This window comes from Corythoichthys intestinalis, chromosome 16 (assembly GCF_030265065.1).
Source record: "Corythoichthys intestinalis isolate RoL2023-P3 chromosome 16, ASM3026506v1, whole genome shotgun sequence".
Lineage (NCBI taxonomy): Eukaryota > Metazoa > Chordata > Actinopteri > Syngnathiformes > Syngnathidae > Corythoichthys > Corythoichthys intestinalis.
The window spans coordinates 6,653,601-6,673,938 of NC_080410.1; the positions used below are offsets into that span (position 1 = coordinate 6,653,601).

At 39.5% G+C, this 20,338-nt stretch overlaps 1 protein-coding gene across 2 annotated transcripts in view; it reads left to right on the forward strand.

The window, feature by feature from the left end:
* The first annotated feature begins 2,098 nt into the window (after positions 1–2,098).
* The window catches only part of LOC130931975 (vesicle-fusing ATPase), an 89,833-nt gene continuing 71,593 nt past the window's right edge, over positions 2,099–20,338 (forward strand). For both annotated transcript variants that reach the window (XM_057861265.1, XM_057861266.1), the window contains exon 1: positions 2,099–2,228. In XM_057861265.1, the coding sequence (XP_057717248.1) occupies positions 2,217–2,228 (12 nt within the window). In that variant the 5' untranslated portion in view covers positions 2,099–2,216. The remainder of the gene's footprint in view (positions 2,229–20,338) is intronic.

A 20,338-nucleotide genomic window follows, 5' to 3' on the forward strand; every position in this document is an offset into this window, starting at 1 on the left:
TATCCACCTATCTTTGAAGCGTCGTCCATTGCAGTCAACTTTTTTTTTTTTTATTGATTGTCGCCATTTTAGAAAATTGGAAGTAAAGGGTCACAAGGGGTAATGTTGCTTAGAGTGCTGCTCTTAAAGTTTTTCAAACTTTCGTGAGAATAGGCTGATTTTGTGTGGACAAGATAGTTGTAGATATCAGGGTAGCAGATGTCAGGCAGAGAGGGCGAAGACAGCGGGTCGAAAAATATTGATTTAGGCATCAAATATGGATCTGGCGAATGGATAGACTGAAGCTTTTCCACATAACGCCTTTTATGCAACACATCCAATGAGTTTACAGCGTCTGAAAGCACCGGGGCTTCCATGAATTGCACTATAATTTGCACGACAAATTGAAACCATCGAGAATACGGATAAACAATGACGGACAATATGGCGGCCGGATACAACGACTCCACGACGATTCCAACGACGGAATCCAATTGGCTAAGAGAGACCTCTACTGTATGTGCATGTGAGTATCCCAGCGTCCTCTTCATTTGCCCCTTGTGTTCCGACAGCTCTACATAAGTGTATTAACATTTATTCTTCACTCTCTTCTTGTTTTTTTCCCCCCATTATTCACAACTCTGAGTTTATGTTTATTGTGCAATAATGTAATTGTAACACATCAAGGACTGCGGGAATTTTGATGTTTTCTTCAGACAGTCATCTTTGTAAATCTCACCAGAAGAGCACCAAACCAAAGTTCCAGCATCCTCCCCTCGTCAAGAGTCAAGAATCTGCATTGGAAAAGGTGTCAAGAGTCAAAAATATGCATTGGACAAGGTGATGATGCTGGAACTTTGGTTTGGTGCTGTTCCAGTGATATTTACAAAGATGACTGCCTGAAGAAAACATCAAAATTGCCTCAGTCCTTGATGATATGGGGCAGCATGTCAGGCAAAGACACTGGGGAGATGGCTGTGGTTAAATCTTCAATAAATGCACAAGTTTACATTGAAATTTTAGACAGCTTTCGTATCCCTTGAACTGAAAATATGTTTGTCATTTTTCAAGATGACAATGCATCATGCCACAGAGCTAAAACTGTTAAAGCATTCCTTGGAGAAAGGCCCATCCAGTCAATGTCATGGCCTGCAAATAGCCCAGATGTTAACCCTATTGAAAACCTGTAGTGGAAATTGAAAAAAAAAAGGTCCACAGCAAGGCTCTGACCTGCAATGATGATCTGGCAACTGCAATCAAAGAGAGTTGGCACCAAATTGATGAAGAATACTCATCAAGTCCATGCCTCAGTGACTGCAAGCTGTCATAAAAGCCAGAGGTGGTGCTATTAAATACTAGAGATGTGTTTTGATAGTTATTTCCTTGTTTGTTTCTCATGATTCCATATTTTTTTGCTCAGAATGGAGTGATTCCATATATATTTCCCTGCACTTGCGCTATAAAAGTAACATTTACTGACCACCACAATGTTTTTAATCATTTCGTTTAGTGTTTCTCAATGCTAAAGAGTTGCACTTTTGAACTACCGGTAATTCATTATTTTTTCAAGCTTTTTATCTGAGTTTGTTCTACAATGATAAAATGTCTGAGTGAGTGCTCGTCCGAGACTGGTGATTCCATACTTTTTGCTAGGGGTTGTATGAAACGGTGGCAGACTCAGGGACGAGTTTTGAAACTGTGTTGCTGTCCGTGGTGCTGAATGCTGATACTCTGAATGGGGCGACATGCAAACGCTGTTGACATATTTAAGGCAGATAAAACAAAATTTAAAAAAATACTAAAAAAACAAAAAAAAAACAAACAAAAAAAAAACTACACACTCAAAGTATTAGTGTCTTGAATTCTGTGTAAAATTTATATTTCATGTTCTGTACATTTTTGAATGTATTTTTACTTGAATCAGTCCAGTGTTGAGTGTTGAATAAAATTGTCATAATTTTCAATGCATTTTCCCTCATACAGTTTTTAGCGTTTGATGTGCACACGTGAGCGGGTTGGCACGTCATGCAAAAACCCCTCAAGTAGGCTGGACGCGTATCACGTGAGCTAATAGGATGCGTCCCAGAATGCAACCTTCCGGTTTTTTTCAGCCAATCAGCGATGAGTGCGCTGCGCTTTATAAAGCCGTCTGCTGTCAAGCCTGGCTGCTCACGTCCCCCTGTCCTATGAACCTTCTCCGACTACCACCGCATCACTGATCACCTCAAACCGTGAAGATGGCGGCCCGGGTAAGAAAAACTCACATTATATTGCTATACGTGTGCCGAATTTAGCCGAGCGTCCGCTTCCTTGATTCAGTCTGGGAAATTAAAAGGGGGAGCAAAATGTCGGACTATAGCTAGCTCGCTACGTCTATACTGGATGCATCCAAGCGAATGTCATTGCGAATGTTACCTGATTTTATGTGTTTCGTTTGACTCAATGCTGCAGCCTCACTCGCGTGGTTACAATGTGCGACACATATTCGCCAGTCAAAACGAGCCCCTTCAAAATAGGTTGTATGGCTGCTTAATCCTGAGAGCTGCTTGCCCTTGAACCGACGCTGCTGCGTAAAAAGCGCTCACTGATAATAAGCACCTTCCACTGGCGGGCCATCGAACATAACGGTGTGCATTATTATACTACGTGTAACACGACAACGTCATGCATTGTGTTGTGAGCCCAGCCCATTAAGGAGTGATCATATATGCTGAGTTTTGCTCACACAATTGCCTATTCATTCTGCAGGCTTTTTTTTTTTTTTAAGGTACACGGGAAACGTGTTCGAGCGGTGGCACACATGCACAAACAATACACAATAGTTTTGCATAGACCTGCGTCAGTGTCTGTAATAACTTTATGTCATGGCTAAAATGTTGGGAGATCTTCGGTCAAATTGGGGGGGAAAAGAGACATTTGTTGTGTTTTTTTCCCCGCCTCCTTAATACATTTCTGAAGTATCAGACCTGGTCTCGGTATTGGCAGATCCTCAAAATCAGGTGACTCAGACAAAATTATGTCTTCAGGAAATCCCTAGCAGGACCCAGGGACAAGAGACCATAGGGAACCCCCACCGCACCCCATCACGACAACATACGTAGTACTTTTAACGCTTTGCAAGCAATGACAGTGTAAATTTTGAAATTATTTAATTTGAGATGGACAGTTAAATTTAACAGACCGTAATGTAATGTGACACAATATGAACAAACAATTTCCATCTGTTGTCCCATGTAGGCTACAGTATAATACAACCGAGAGTGCTATGTCTGCCTGCTAAGCAACAAAACAGTATTACTAAACATTCTGTGCATGCCCCTCCACATCCCTGGGGTTATCAAGCCCTCATACAGTGATGCGCCTAGATTTTTTTGACAGCAAAGTTATTTATAACATCAGTAAAATCCAGTTTTTGAGCAAGCTCATGCTCAATGGAGAGCATGGCTAGGTTGTTAACCTAAGATAAATCCAGCCGCGGGACCCGAGTCTGTTCACCCTCGCGCACCTTCTCCCCATAGACTAACATATATCCCTGATTCGCCCATCACCTTCACTCTCCTCGGCTCAACGCGAGCAGCATCTCTTGTCATACCATAGCTCAATAGGCTACAAGCGGCCGGTGACAGACTTGAATCGGGCTTTGGTCACGGTGATCGCGAATGTAAACGTTTAGTGTTAGCGGCCATTGTTCACTTACCAACATCACCGTCCACAGCCAGCTTTAGCCCTAATTCTCGGGCTTCTTGTACCCCTTTTAAAAACTTCATCATTTTTTCTCGTTCACCTCTATTATCTTCATCTCTTTTTTGTTTTTCTTTTCTTTTCTGTGCACCCGATTCATGGCGACTCGCCATGTTTAGAGTTTATAACAATGACAGATTTTAATTTCCCGCTTCAGGGCACGTACGTAGTGTAGCCTTGAGTGCGCCAGAGCGAGGTCAAACCATTCTCTGCAAAGACAGAGGGGGGGGCTTTGTGTGAAAAAAAGGAAAAAATATATATTTGAAATATTTAATGTTTAAAGAGCATACGACACCAGAAAAAAAGTCTTAAATGGCATTATTATGTGAATTAGAATCATATTTTGAGACGATTCGACCATATACAACAATTTAGCAAAGCGCAGATGACGAGAAATTAGTCTTTTAATCTGCCGGTTAGCCACGCCTACAATTATAGGGCTTTAGCGTCCCCAACAGGTGGATGACGTCAGCGGTAGACTAGGCTCATCGGTTTTACTATTCAGCCCATTGAGGGGGAATTTTTCAGAACGAGGAAAATGAGACGAAGAGAGCTGCAAAATGTCATTGTTTCAGTCTCTCTACTCCCAATATTTTTACAGGATATTCTTTTTATCCAAGTATTTTCCCCAATAGCTATATAAATGGCTTGAGAAGGACCAGTCAGCCCGTCGAGGGGGAACTATTCACAATGAGGAAAACGCGACGAAGAGAGCGGCAAAATGTCATTGTTTCTGTCTCTTTACTTCAATATTTTTACAGGATATTCTTTTTATCCAAGTATTTTTCCCCAATAGCTATATAAATGGCTTGAGAAGGACCAGTCAGCCCGTCGAGGGGGAACTATTCACAATGAGGAAAACGCAACGAAGAGAGCGGCAAAATGTCATTGTTTCTGTCTCTTTACTTCAATATTTTTACAGGATATTCTTTTTACCCAAGTACTTTCCCCAATTGCTAAATAAATGGCATGGTCATGACAAATAACTTGTGCTAAATGGAATATAAAATAATAAAAATCCATTTATTCAAGACGACATGGCAAAATTACTCCATAATGGTCAAAACAGTCGACTTTACCTTTACTGTCACACCTGCCGAACGATATTTTATGACACCTAAATCGGACATATGTCATTTCCCTTCCCCGGCTTCGGAGAATGTAAACAGACCAGAAGGAGTGACAGCTAGCCGACATGCTAACCCGAACCGAGGGATGTTTCAAAGTCTTCGAAGTGGAAAATCACACATAACTAGCCTGGATTATTTGACATGACGACCCGGTTGTCGAGTTTCTTTGCGGATCGGCAAACCGCCCGGCGGAGAGCAATTTACAGTTCGTTCCCTGGAGGAGGGTGGCTGGAATTGTTGTGTAGCTAACGCGCTAACAGCTAACTGCTAATGAGCGTGAGGATAGCTTTTTACATGCCTATCAATGATCAAACGTAAGTAGTCCTTTATTTAAAGGAATTTTATAGTGTTTACTTTGTAATCACTGTATTCGTATTTGACATAATACAAAACAAGATGTTTACTCACTTCCTTGTAAGTCCAATGGTCCCACAGTAAATATCCACGGTGAATGGGAACCTTTTGAAACTCCAAAAAGGCGCATACGCCTCTCCCGCATACAGAATGATTTTTCTGCAGCCGTTTGGCTGGCGTGATGCAAAAAATAAAAGTATTAATCCGCAAAATCAGCTGAATCCTTCGTCCTCATACACAACAGTACACTGTAGCGTGAAGAGGACGTCTTCTACCGTACACGTCACAGCGCCCTCCTCCTCAATGCGAGACCGAAGCCGGAAGTCACTCATTTTCCTGGCGCGGGATTCAAAAAACTAAATAAATATAGCGATCGCTTCCACACACATCCAAGCGGTCCATATCATTCAGGAGCATAAAATACCACGTGTATTATGAAATAAACATGCTTTTTCGTGTCACAAGCACTTTAAATTAAAAAGTATAATGTTAAACATTATATATCGAGTAGAACACAATATTTAATCAGACAGTGATTTAAATAAAAAAGAAATATGTGGATGTGAAGTAAAATAAATTAAGGGTCATTTAGGAGCCCTTATGGCCCTGAGGCTCAGGACAACATATCCGGTTGCCCGGTATAATGGATGCCCAACTTCTTTCATAGTACTGTAATCCATCATTTCATGATTTCCCACTAGTGGCAAAAGGCATAAAACGTGACATTTTTCACAGATATTCTTTTAAAGTGCCTGAGACACCATAAAAAAAAAAAAAATCTTGAATAGCATTATTATTGGAAGGAAAATCATATTCTGAGACGATTCGACTATATAAAACAATTTGGCAAAACCAGATATGGAGAAATGAGTCTTTTAACCCATTTCAACCCGCCGGTCACAATAGTGACCAGAAAACAATAATATTTTTTTAAATTATTTTTTTCTTTATTATTGATTACTGAAAGGGGCAACCCAGTTTGGTAGTTTGCATGTCTGGGGAAAATTCGGGATAAAATGGGTTAATCTACCGTTTAGCCCCGCCTGTCATTATTAACCCTGTGCCTCCATCTGGGCGATGACGTCGGCGTAGTCGCGATTTCAGAATTCAGTCCAATGGAGGAGGAAGCGTTTTTCAGCGATTCTGGTTCAAGTGTGGAGCTTTCAGGTGATATTGTCGATCCAGAAGAAGCCTGTGGCATACAGCCATATACTGTATGTTTGAGTCGTATTTGGAGGGGAAGGAAGATTCAGAACGACGACAAACAAGAGGCTGATGACTAGACCATCCTGTAAAATGTCATCATTGTTTTTTCTCTCTACTCCATTATTTTTACAGGATATTCTTTGTATCTAAGTATTTTATTCCGATTGCTGAATAAATTGTATGGTCATGACAAATAACAGTCTTGTGCTAAATGGAATATGAAATATTAAAAATGCATTTATTCAGTGCGACAGGGCTAAATTACTGCATAATGGTCAAAACTGCTGACTTCTTATCGGCCAGCGACCACAAGGTGCGACAAGCCGCCGGTCGTCAGCCAAGGGAGACGGCCACTCCCGCCTTTTCGGTGGACAGGGAGCATTGTCACCCACAAAATGACTTATTAAAATGTGTGCCATGATCCTAGTATTTCACATAATATAAAACACGTACCTTACCCACTTCCTCGTCCGTCCAATGGTCTCACAGCTGTCAGACTTGTTTTGCCCCTTCTTGGTGGTGAACAGGATCTTTTTGAAACCCAACAAGGCTCACACGCCTCTCCCTGGTGCAGCAACAAAAGCCTGCAGCACATTGGGCTGGCGTGATGCGAAAAATAAAAATTAATAAAAATAATAAAAAAATAATAAAATTAATCTGCAAAATCAGATGATTAGTCCGCTGATGTCACATTCGCCTTCTTCCTCAATCCAGACTCGGGCCGGAACTCTCGGAATTTTCATGGCGTGGGATTAAAAATTTTGAATAAATATATCGATCGCTTCCACACACATCTAAGCGGTCCATTTCATTCAGGAGCATAAAATGCAGCGTGAAATATGAAATAAACACGCTTTTTGCTGTCATAGGCACCTTAAGGTCCCATCTGAGACTGCACACCTACAATACAGTTGTACCTCCACTTACGAACATCTCTCGTTGGGGTGGCGTGGCTCAGTGGTGGAGTAGTTGTCCCCCAACCCAGAGGTTGTGGGTTCAATTCTCCACCCTGATGAACTCGTCCAAGTGTCCTTGAGCAAGACACTGAACCCCACATTGCTCCTGGTGCTGCGTCACCAGTAGGTGGATGGCGAGATAGTGTAAAGCGCTTTGAGCGCCGTGAAAGGTGGAAAAGCGCTGTATAAGTATAACACCATTTACCATCTACGTATAGAATTTTCAGGTTAAGACAAGCCTCGACGGAAAAATATTGTTTTTTCTTACGAAAGAAATTTCAGGAATCAAAAGGCAAAAATACAGTATGGCTGGTACTTCACGTGACATACTTATAGCTGCTCTGCCATTGGCTATTGCTTAGCATTCCTGGCATCCAACTGGCTAAGAGGGACCACTACTGCATGTTTATGTGTGTGTAACCCAGTGTACTCTTCATTCGCCCCTCGTGTTCAGACAGCTTTACATGATTTTTGTTTTTTTGCATTATGCACAACTCTGATTTTATGTTTATTGTGCAATAATCTAATTGTAACATTTTTTTGATACATGTTTTGGTGCATTTTTATGCATTATGAAGTTTTAATAAATTTATGTCTGAATTTTGGGGGGCTTGGAACAGATTAGGGAATTTACATGGAACACGCGTCTCTACTTACAGAATCTTCAAGTTACGAAACTACTTCCAGAACCAATAATTTTGTAAGTAGAGGTACCACTGTATAGTTTAAGTGAATTTTTATTGGATAGTTTTCCGCAAAAACTTTTATTATGGTAAGTTGCTTTGCTATGATACTTGAACTTTAACTTGACAAAACCTTCAGCAGTTGTGATCTTAACACAGGTTTATTTTTAGTGGCTACAGTCAAGTCACTAGCCATGTTGTTGTAGTTGTTTTTGGTGTGAACACTGTCATTTTTTAATCTATTCCTCTGGTTTTTTGGGACAAATCACAATGAAATCTTGTAGGTACAGTGGGGAGAACAAGTATTTGATACACAGTCAATGGGAAAACCCATTGGCAGTGTATCAAATACTTGTTCTCCCCACTGTATATTCTAGGCATGCATATGCATCGATCTTTTGAGCCTGATTTTTCTCTTTTTTTCTTCGGGCTGATTAATTCATTGCGGATTTGTTGTTGCTGGTAGGTCCTTGTTGCCTGTAGGGAGTTGGCCAGTAAAGGGTATGCGCGTTCTTCAGGTATGATTACATGCAAATTGGTTACTGCCTTCAGCCTGCAGTAGCAGTAGTATCAGTAGTTATCTTCAAATGTTGACTTTTTTTCCAATAACATTTGAAGACAACTTCTTAACATATACTTATTACACATTTGTGGAACTGGACGTCGGCTTACATTTTTCAGTATGGAAAATATGTTTGTGGAAAGAGATGATGGTCATCCAGTGTGAGTCAAAACGGCTTCCAGCCAATGCTGACACGCTGAAGCATGCGCACAAGCACACGCTTGCATCCTTCACTCTTACTTGCCCTTGTGCTGTTGCTGGGCATACTGTGGCTGGTCAGTCTTTTGCATAAAATATATCACAGTCAGGGTGTGACAATATGTCAATAAAGTGATAAATTGCAATACTTTGGATCCCAGTAGGTTATTGATATGCTCCAGCCAAGAATCAATATATCTTTCTATAAAGCTGTCGAAAGGTTGCGACCAAAACTTTACACTCGACCAAAATTTGACATGAGAATAGTGTCAAATCAGATTTCTTTGCCCAGATGTGACACATATCTTATATTTCCATTCAGTATGAAAACTCCTATCCCAATTCAGATTTCTTTGCCCAGATGTGACACATATCTTATATTTCCATTCAGTATGAAAACTCCTATTCCTATCGTTTCACATCTGATGTATCCATTGTCTCTGGACTAGGACTGTTCATAAACATTAATGCATTCATTTTTCAGAGGGACAAGGTACATTAATACACAAAGTAAATTAATAACTGATTTAGCAAAAAGGCTACAGTGACACAGTCCCTGACAAAAGTCTGGTCGCTTATCCATTTTGTGGAAACAATTGCTAATAACCTGACTTTTAATTATTCAGTTGGTTTCAGAAAGGGCTCATATGAAAGCTAAGACCCTCCCAAATGATGTTAAATGTACAAAAACATATTTGTTTCACTGAAAAAAAGATTTATCATTTAATGAAGACATAAAGGTAAAATTTTGGCAAGACAAAAGTTTTGTCGCCTGCAGAAAGTAGTGTGAAAATTGAACAAAAAATGTACTTCAAATACAAAAATATGTTACATAACATAAGCAAATTAAGTAGTGGTGCTGTGAGATCCAAATTTAATATTTTGTATGATTTCCATGGGCTTGAAGGACTGCATCCATGCAGTTCAGCAAGGATTCATACAATTTATTGATGAAGTCATCAGGAACATCAAAGAAAGCAGTCTTGCATGCCTCCCAGAGTTCATCAACATTCTTGGGTTTTGTCTTCCATGCTTCCTCTTTCATCCTACCCCAGACATGCTCAATGATGTTCATGTCTGGTGACTGGGCTGGCCAGTCCTGGAGGCATGCAAGACTGCTTTCTTTGATGTTCCTGATGACTTGACCACCGCTGTGGGTCCTGGTTTTTGTTCATACCGATCAAACACAGACCTTTTAACCAATGTGGTTTCAACTAAAACAAGTAGCACCTGACTGCAATCAACTGATTACACTTATAAAACATCAGATTGGTGAAAAGGTGTGGTCTTGTTTTGTTGGAGTTAAATCCTGCACCCACTGCGGCCCTATGTGGAATAGTTTGGAGACCACTGATCTAAGTAGAACAAAAGAACAATTGGCTAACTTACATTGCAAACGTCTGCTAGTTTAAATGCTATAAAATGATAAGTTTTTTTTCCGCAATGCTCTTAACAAATCGTTCAAACACATATTCCCACAAAAAACTGCTAAATATACCTATACATTAAATTACGAATGCTAAAAAAACAACAACATAATTGCCTCAAACAAAAACTTACCTAATGTTGGTCTTAACAGGGAGAAGCTGGATTCAGCCATGTTAAATGCAAACACTTTCAAACAAACCATTATAATGCTACTTTAATCAAACGAATCCTTGAAGCAGAAACAATTGATCAGAAGCTTTTTTTCTAATCAAATTACTCGAGTTAATCAATCGTTGCAGCACTATTCAAAAAATTATTTGAAAGCAATTTTTTCTTGATTTAGGTAAAAAATGACTTTTAGAGATGGTTTTAATGAGAGCAAAAAGTAATATTTATGTAAAGTAAGTGGAATAATCTGACGACTTTAACACTCAAAACAAGATGAAAATTATTGACATTTAAGAAAAATGTGGTTAACACGTTATAAATTTGCAGTGTGAACATAGCATTTGTTGGTCACAAGTAGATGTGCAATCCATTTGAATATAAGGGTCTGCAGCTCATTCATTAGCTGACTGGCAGCTGCCAACCCCCCCCAGTTCAAATGGATTGCATTCGGTGAGTTAAACACAAGTCAATACTTAATTTTTCCATTCCCGGGATATACTCTACGTGTCTGCAGATCTCACATGGATGAAGTAATGCAGGTGTTTCTGGGTGGTTGTCCAGTTATAAAGACACTGTGGTGCAAAATATTTTGTCATTACACTGATTTTGGGGTTGACCGATAAGCTAGAATGAATGAAAAAAACCCTGCAGGTTCAATATGTGGACCCTCAGCCAGCAGTGAAGGCTTTGTTAAGTAGATCACGAGTGCTTGTCTGCTGTTGCTTGCACAGCTTGTTGCCCAGAGACTGGATGTAGGCTAGTGTTGGGAAGTGATAACAGTAAAAATTAATTCAGCCTAACCAGCCTCCTGTCAACCGATCCCAGTTTGGGCTATATTTATAGGGAATTTTGATCTGGTGGTATCAAGGACAAACTACATTAAATGTAATAAATGAAATAATTATGTCCAAATTTTGTGTTGCGGCAAATACAGTATGTGGGATATAATTCTCAATTGTCTTCCTTGGCTCTGGTGTTGACTTGCCACCCACTCAGTCTATTTTATGGCCAGGAGAGAAATGGTGGAGGCTAGGGACTTTGAAGATGCTCCTGTTGCTGATGTGTACAGTAACAAGTAGAGCTGGGAATCTTTGGGCACCTAACGATTCGATTACGATTACGATTCAGAGGCTCCGATTCGATTATAAAACGATTATTGATGCACCTCCCTCCTTTTTTTTTTCTCTTTTTTTTTTTTTTTTAAATGTTTTGTACATGAGTTCCAAAATTGTTCAAAAATACTCTCAGGCTAAACCACACTACTATTTCAGTATCAAGTTAACATATAGCAGTAAACAAATATACAAAAATAACATTAAATAAAAAAACACCCAGTCCCCATTCTGTATCAGCAGCTTTAAACTACATTCAATTAATTTAATGTTGTGAATCAACCGTTAAATTTGTTAAAATTGCTCCCGTTATTCCATAATTTCCCTCTTGTCTACTTTCGACATGTGAAAGTTTTAAAACTATTTTAAAGATAGATTCAAGTCAATATTTTACCGATTTAGGAGTATTTTAGATAAAAAGTTAATTAGGTTTGCTTGGAAGGTTCGCTACAACAGCCTTGCAGGGAAGTGTACTGCTTTAAGATGGCGGCCATTTATAACGCTCGCATCTAGCTTTTTGTAGATGTGCTGCTAACACTACCAAATCTAAATTGCATCTAGTCCTATATAAATGATATCCACTGTAACGTTGTAATGGATGTACTTTGTACAGCTTTTCGGCAGCTTTTCGGCAGCATTCAGGTATGTTGTTGTGTTTTTTGTCTCGTTGCATGAGTTGAGCTAGAGCCGTGAGTTGAGCATTGGCATTACCCGAGGGGCCGGGTAATGGGAAGCATGATGTTTAGCTACTCTCGCTCCGTTCCGTCCCGAAGACAGCGCGGCGCGCTGAGTGTTGTGTACTTCCGCTTTACGTCGCATATTTCAATAATCGGAATTTGGATGTTTGTGAATCGTTCTCGAATCTTCCATGGCCGAATCGCGAATAATCTAAGAATCGGAAATTTTGCACACCTCTAGTAACAAGCACATTTTCAACCTCAGGCAACTGAGACACTTTTAAAATGCTGCACTCGTTACATCCTTGCACTAACAGACATCTACTTCAACACATTGGCTACCATTGACAGACCGGAGGTAGACGTCCGATCCATTTGTATCATAAGGGTTGCAGCGAATGAACTTCATTTTCTGCCACCTTCCAAGTTCAAATGGATAGGAATTCTACTAGTGATAAATTCGTTTAGAGTTTTAATTTATTTTTGAAAGCCACATGATTGAACAAGAAGGCCTGGCCGTCTCATCAGACTATAGGACATGGTTCCAGTAATCCATGTGCTTTGTTGACATGTCTTCAGCAAACTGTTTGTGGGCTTTCTTGTGTACCGTCTTCAGAAGAGGCTTCCTCCCGGAGTGACAGCCATGCACACCAATTTGATGTAGAGTGCGGCATATGGTCTGAGCACTAACAGGCTGACCCCCCCACCTCTTCAATCTCTACACTAATGCTGACAGCACTCATGTAACGAGTCACATGACGTTTTGAAGGGAAAATGACAAGCAGTACTCAATTTGGACATTTAGGGATGTACGTAGTTTCTAAGGGGTGTACTCAATTTTGTTGCCAGGGATTTAGACATTAATGGCTATATTTTGAGTTATTTTGAGGGAAAATAAATTAACTCTATTATATAAGCTCCACACAGACTACTTTTCATTGTGTCAAAGTGTTATTTTGTCAGTGTTGTCCCATGAAAAGATATACTTAAAATTCTGCAGAAATGCGAGGGGTGTACTCACTTTTGTGATACACTGTAGAAAGTCAAGTCACGTCTTCTTCATCATGAATTCATTTTAAGTAGATTATCTTAAATTAAATTTAAACTGACCCGTTTTCAAGTTTGGGTATGCAAAAATCAATGGTACTTTTTACATACCTTGAAAATGGGTCAATCCTGACCTCAAAACAATTTACTGCAAAGGTTCAGTATTTTCGGGCTGAGTTAAATCGCATATCAAATTTGAGCCGGTAGCAAAAATGTGTGCAGATTTCAACACGATACAAGGGTTTTCTAAAAATCAATCAGGAAGCTGCAACTAATCCAGAATTCAATACAAATACAATGCAAAGATAACCAGAGCCTTTCGTTTTTACTAGTTTTTAATTCTCCTAAATGGAGAGATGACAACACACAATTCATAACAAATTTAAAGAAGAATTACGAACAAAACGTGGAACAAAGTTCCGTATTTTAGGCACTATAAGGCGCCCCTTCAATGAATGGCCTATTTTAAAACCGTTTTCATGTATAGGGCACACTGCATTTTAAGATGCAGTAGTAGTAATAGTAGTAGGATTTGGCATTTATATATCTACTAGATCAGTGGTTTCCAACCCGGTCCTCAAAGGCCCGCTGTGAGTGCAGGATTTCATTCCAACCAGAAAAATGACAACACCTTTTCACCAATCTGGTGTTTTACAAGTGCAATCATTTGATTGCAGTTAGGTGCTGCTCGTTTTAGCAGAAACCTAATCGGTTCAACTATCTGTGCTGGATCGGCAGGAACAAAAACCACGACCCACAGCGGGTCTTTGAGGACCGGGTTGGAGACCACTGAACTAGATGCTGCTGCGCTATAGGGAATGTCATGCCATGATTAACCAATATTGGTCCATATATAAGGTGCATCGGATTTGAAGGTGCACTGTCTGCTTTTAAGAAAATTGAAGGCTTTTCGGTGCGCCTTTTCGTGTGGAAAATACAGTAATCATTTTAGAAAGTCCTATTGTAAACTTCGCCCCCGTCAGTGATGGAATAAGAGAAAAAGGCTTCTCTGGGGGACGGCCTCAAACGCCAAGCGGAGCAGAGTTTCTATTTCCTCTGCAAATGAGCAGGCTGAAACATGGAATTATACCTCTGTAAAGTTGGCCCCCTATCAAACTCAGATTTATAGGAAATTTAAATCATTCATTTGTGCTAGGTTAGTGCTGAAAATTTTTTCGTTTGTGCTGCTATCGTTTTTGGGATATTAACAATTCTTTTATAGGTCAATCTAAGGTCAACCAGGCCCCCATTTGATCAAAAATGGCTAAAAATGGTGTCAATCGGTTTGTGCTACATTTGTTCTGTAAAAATTTTCGTTTGTGCTGCTATCATTTTTGAGATATTGACATATTAAATTCAAATGATGAATGTCACGCAGCGCCCCATTTGTTGCAAAATGGACCCGAAATGTTGCCATTCATTTATGCTACGTTTGTGCTGTTATTGTTTTATAGATATTGAGATATTATTTCGAGTGATTGCGTCACTCACAACTTTTCCTTCTCCTAACCTCTAGCGGCTGATGGAGCGTACCAACTTAATAGCATTTTTGTCACAACAACTAGCTTGAACGTAGCACAAACGAATGGCACCCCTTCGAGTCCATTTTGCAGTAAATGGCGGGCTTGGGGTATTAATTTAGCTCGTTTGTGAAAAATTTCGTCAGTCACGACTTTACGTCTCATAACTCTTGCGGCTGACAGAGCGTACCAAATCAACAACAGGGGTGTTACAACAACTAGCTTATAAATAGCACAAATGAATGTCACACCTTTGGGTCCATTTTGCAGTAAATGGGAGGGGGGGGGGGTTGAGATATTAATTTCGCTCGTTTGTGCTGTAAAAATTTTCATTTTAGCTGCTATCTTTTTTTAGATATTGAGATATTAATTTCGAGTGATTACGTCACTTGCAGCCCTTCTGTTTCCTAACTCCAGCGGCTGATTGAGCGTACCCAACTCTCCCAATAACAGAGCACAAACGTAGCATAAACGAATGGCACCATTTTAGGTCCATTTTGCAATAAATTGGGTGCTGCGTGACGTCATCACTCAAAATTAATATCTCAATATCTCAAAAATGATAGCAGCACAAACGAAAATTTTTACAGCACGTGCGAGCACAAACGTAGCACAAACGACTGATTCCATTTATAAACATTTTTATTCCAAATGGGGGACTGGTTGACCTCAGATTGACATATAAAAGAGTTGTTAATATCTCAAAAATGATAGCACAAACGAAATTTTTTTAGCACAAACGAATTACATAATTTTTCTATAAATTTGCATCTGGAGACCCAACTTCAAGGAGGTTGGAATCATACTCGGTTGAAAAATGCAAAGGTGTAAACAATGCATTCCTATGTCCCCCTTCTTTGAGGAGGAGAGTTCAAATCTTCACAGAAAGGAGAATAGGCACTTTGTGAACAAGCCTGGATACAGTAAGAGAACAGCAATTAATTAATATATATATTTATACATGATTATATATCCTATCTTTGGAAAACAGACCATATTACACAGGTCATGCAATTATGACAGTATCCTATTCAGGAAACATGAAGAAAAATTCTTTCAAGCAAGAAAAAAAAATGCTTAGCACTATAATTAGATAAATTTGCTATCAAGTTTTCAAGTTGTTATCATGTTTTCCCTCACTAACAATAACACATCAAAAAATAGACACATGGAAATAACAGAATGGAGACCGATACAAACAACCACAGGTACGCAGTTGTGTTTCTGCATGTTTGGGTAAAAGCTGTGGCTGTTTTTGTCTCAAAAATACAATCTAAACCAGAAGAAATACATAAAGCTTTCAGGTCTGTACTGTAAAGGAATGATATTTTTGAAGTAGTTGCGGATTATTTCGGCAAATTTAGCAGAGAACGATGAATGGGGAGTGGGAATAAATATCGATAATTTAATATATTGCATTGCTATCTGTCACGGTACAGTATTGATACGTCAGCATTCAATATTGATTTGTTGCTGTCTAATGTCCAAATTTATGCCATTTTGCACTTAACAACTTCATGATGCATGACGATACACTAACTTCAAGAGGTGGTAATAGTTATCATTCACCCCTTGATGCCTGGATTTACATTTAACAAATATACTTAAAAAAAGCATCAGGGGAATACATAAATGAGTTAAAATAATAATAATAATTAATAAAACGAATATATATATATAGTAGGGCTGGGCGATATGGCCTTAAGCACGTATCACGATAAATTGAGCAGATTTACCTCGATAACGATAAATGACGATAAATTCACCCAAGCAGACTGTTATATAATTTGAAAATCTGAATCAATGCATGAAATACAGATTAACCGTTTCTTGTAAATTTATTTACCAGCTTTCAATTTAATATATTTAACAATTGTACATGCAGTCTAAACATTGAGTATACAAAGATTTATTGTAAACAATAAGAATTCAAGTATGAGCATGTAAAACAGCTTGTATGGCTTGAACAATGTACATTGTCAAAATCAATATGCCTGTGCAAACATGTCATTGTAACACAAATTACTTACAGTTTGAACAGTACACTTCAAAAAGACAACTTATTGTTAATGGCTGCTGTGACATAATTACTCAACACAAGTGTTTACTGCAAGGTTTCAGGTTTTTTTTTCCCAGTGCATTTTTTAATACATATACAGTACACACACACATTAAAGCTGCATTGATCTAATGACACAGAACTAAACACATACAGAAAAATAGCTGGGGCCATTGAACAGTTATATTATAATTTTCACTGTTAGATTGTACTTTATGCTGAATGCTTTACCATCACAAAAGCTATCAGAGAAATCACACACAGACAAGAGATAAACAATAACGTGATAAACTAATGCTGCATTCCAGAGAAGTGGGAAGTCGAATTTATCCCACTCGGACGGTACCAGTTCCGACCTCAAAGCGTTCCAAGCAAATGTAAACAACAAAGATGGCTGATCGCGATTAGGTGTTTTTTATTTTGGCCATCCAAAGACATTTTGACCTCCAGCGAACCTGCCTTCCTATAAGCGACCAAATAGTAGAGGAAAAACGACGGCTGCGTTATAGCCCACACTGTAAAATGCCTTTTTTTAGTTACATCCTTTGCTGATCGTCAATATAAAAACATAGCACAACAAAGATAATTCACTGTATGAGAAAAAAAATACATGGCGTCTCAAATAAACTTGATTTACTTCATTATTGTGTTATCATTCAATACGTTTTCATGAGCGCCATTTTGTCCAGTGACGTCAGATTGAAACAACTTGGAAGTCGGGGTAGTTATTTTTTCTCCGACTTCGCGACTTGGACCTCCCAGTCCGAGTGGCATTCCACAGTGACGGGATCTGTCGTTCACTTGAGTAAACGAATCCATTCCGGTTCGTTCAGTAAAAAGATTCGTTCAAACAAATCGTTCAACGAATCGTTCGCCCCCCTCACCTCCCTCCCCGCCCAAATGAATCGTTCGGTTAGTGAACGGGAAGTGACGTTGCCGAACGAATCACCAAAGACCGCTTCGCAGTATAACTGAACGGGAAGTGACATTGCTTGGTCCCTCCCTCTCTTGCACACAGGCTCCTCATTGACCACTCGTCGTAGTTTCAGAAATGAGTGACAGGCGATATCATTCTGCTTTCATAGACAGCCTCGTCTCCCTCCCGCTGCTGCAAAAGCGAGGGAGAACTTCCGCGTCGTCTGTCCTAGTTCAGTGGGATCAAAGTCATGGCTCGTGCGTGCATTTCGATTTAGGACACGGTTAAACATTTTCCTTTTGTGGGGGGAGTGGGGGTTTGGGGTCGGAGGTGCACAGACTTTCTTTAGCGTGATCTTGACCACATATACAGTACAATGCTGCTTCTACCAGCCAACGCGGCATGCTTCCTGTCACGAAAATAAAAATAAATCGAAAGTTTAATTTCTAAATATGGAACGACCAACACACCATATTTACCTCTCGCTCTGTTGTATTTTAGTTTTTATGCTCATCACTATTATTTTAGGTCACTATTGTTAAAACTAAAGTGTAAATAGCTAGTTGTCAAATGTGCTGCTCTGAAATAAAAACAATACTACATTTTGATATTCGACAGTTTAATTGCAAATCAGTATTAAGATGATCGTATTGAATTTTTGCACTGGTATTAACAAATAAAATAATCCGGTCAGCTCCCCTGTCGTCCCCTCATCTCAGATCGTCAAATGCTGACGAGAAATAATTGTTTGCTCTTTACGATGTTGCCTTTCTACTCTCATTAGTCTGTTAAGAAAAATGTAGACATATTGCGACATCTCCCGTGTCCGCGTGTGTTGTTTTTGGGCGCTTGAGTAGCACATGATGGACGGATGGACATAATTTGTCAAACCAACCAACACCCGACACGCTCTGACACGAAAAAAATAAATAAAACAGTCGGGAAAAAATTGACATGTATATACAGTTTCATTGCAAATCAGTATTTTGGTGATCATACTAAGTATTCTTTTTTTCTGTGCACATATGAGGTAAATATCGCATCCATGAAGCCTCCATATAGTGACAGTTCTCTGCCCCCTTCACTGCCGTCACGCGACCGCAGCTCACTTTTGCTTGCCTCGTAGCTACCCGTGTTTTTTTTTTTTTTTTAGCTACCCATGTTTTAAACTACTGTAAATTTGATAGTATGTTGTCAGTCATAGGTAGTCCCGAGTCTGTTGAGAAAAGTAGTACACTAAACCATGCTCGCTAGATTTGTGTGGTGTTTTTGTCTGTTTGAGCAGCATTTGATAGGCTCCACATTAACAAATATGTGACAGTCATTTCCTTCCATTTTTTGACTCGTTCACCGCATTACTGGAAAGTCAAGTTAGCAGCAAGCTAGGTCAGGAACCGGAGGACCGAGTCACTGAACGGGAAGTGACATAACTCAGTCTTGCCCCCTTGCGTGCACGCTGGCTGCTTATTGGCTACACGTGGAAGTGAGTGACAGACGCCCTGATTCTGTTTCCGCTCCCTCCCCTGCCCGCGATGAGGCTGGCGTCTGATTGGTCGTGTGCGATGTCAGAAGACGCTGCCGCTTGCTCAACGCCCTCCCATGCAGCGAACAAGCCCTAACTTCATAGAACGAATCAGTGCAGATGGTGATTAGTTCGGTCTCGTTCACCCAAACAATTCGTTCAAAAAGAACGAATCGTTCGCGACCGATACAACACTAGCGTTCCAATGATATTTTCCTACTTCGGAAAAATCAGACATCCCACTTTTCTGGAACGCAGCTTAATTGCTAGATGCAGTCCGAGACCAATCCACCCATTAAGTTCAGCTGTTTCGACAAGTTTAGAGCCACTAACCGACTCCATCACTTTCATTTGTAGCGTTAACCGCTAGCGTTAGCCACTAGCGTTAGCCTGTGGCTTGGCTACCAGTAGAAAGCATTGAAAGCATCCTCTTTGGAAATCGTGAGAACAAGGGAGGACAGCGGGTGAAGGCCCGTCTGGGTGCTGCCAAGAGTCTATTTAATGTCGGGTGAAAGTCTGGCGAACCTCCCTTAAGCAACACTCCATCACGTTTGCTTGTAGCGTTAGCCGCTAGCGTTAGCTTACCGGGCTCGTTTTTTGGCTTCCTGATAACCACGTGACTCCATACGTAAGCACACTGTCTGCTTTCTTAAAGGGGAATAAACATAGCCGAACAACACAGAGTCAAAGCGGGATGAAAAGACTATACTTTCTTGTTTTATTAAATTACCGACTTTACCGTCATGGTCAAAATGACGTCGGTCATCGTAAAGAATTTCGGTACCGGTAAATTTTCGGTTTACCGCCCTGCTCTAATATGTAGGGAAAACTAAATTTGACCAATACAACTGAAAAATAGTAAATCCTAAATTTAAAAAAAATCAAAACCAAAAAAACATTTATTTAAAATAAAAATATATTCAAAAAACCAAAGGAAAAATTTTTTTTGAACATATGAAAAAATAAATAATTCATTTTACCTGTATTTTTCCAATTTCATTTTCAATTTATTTATCTATTTATTTTAATTAATTATTTATTTATTATTTTTATATATGTATTCCTTAAATGTTTGATGTA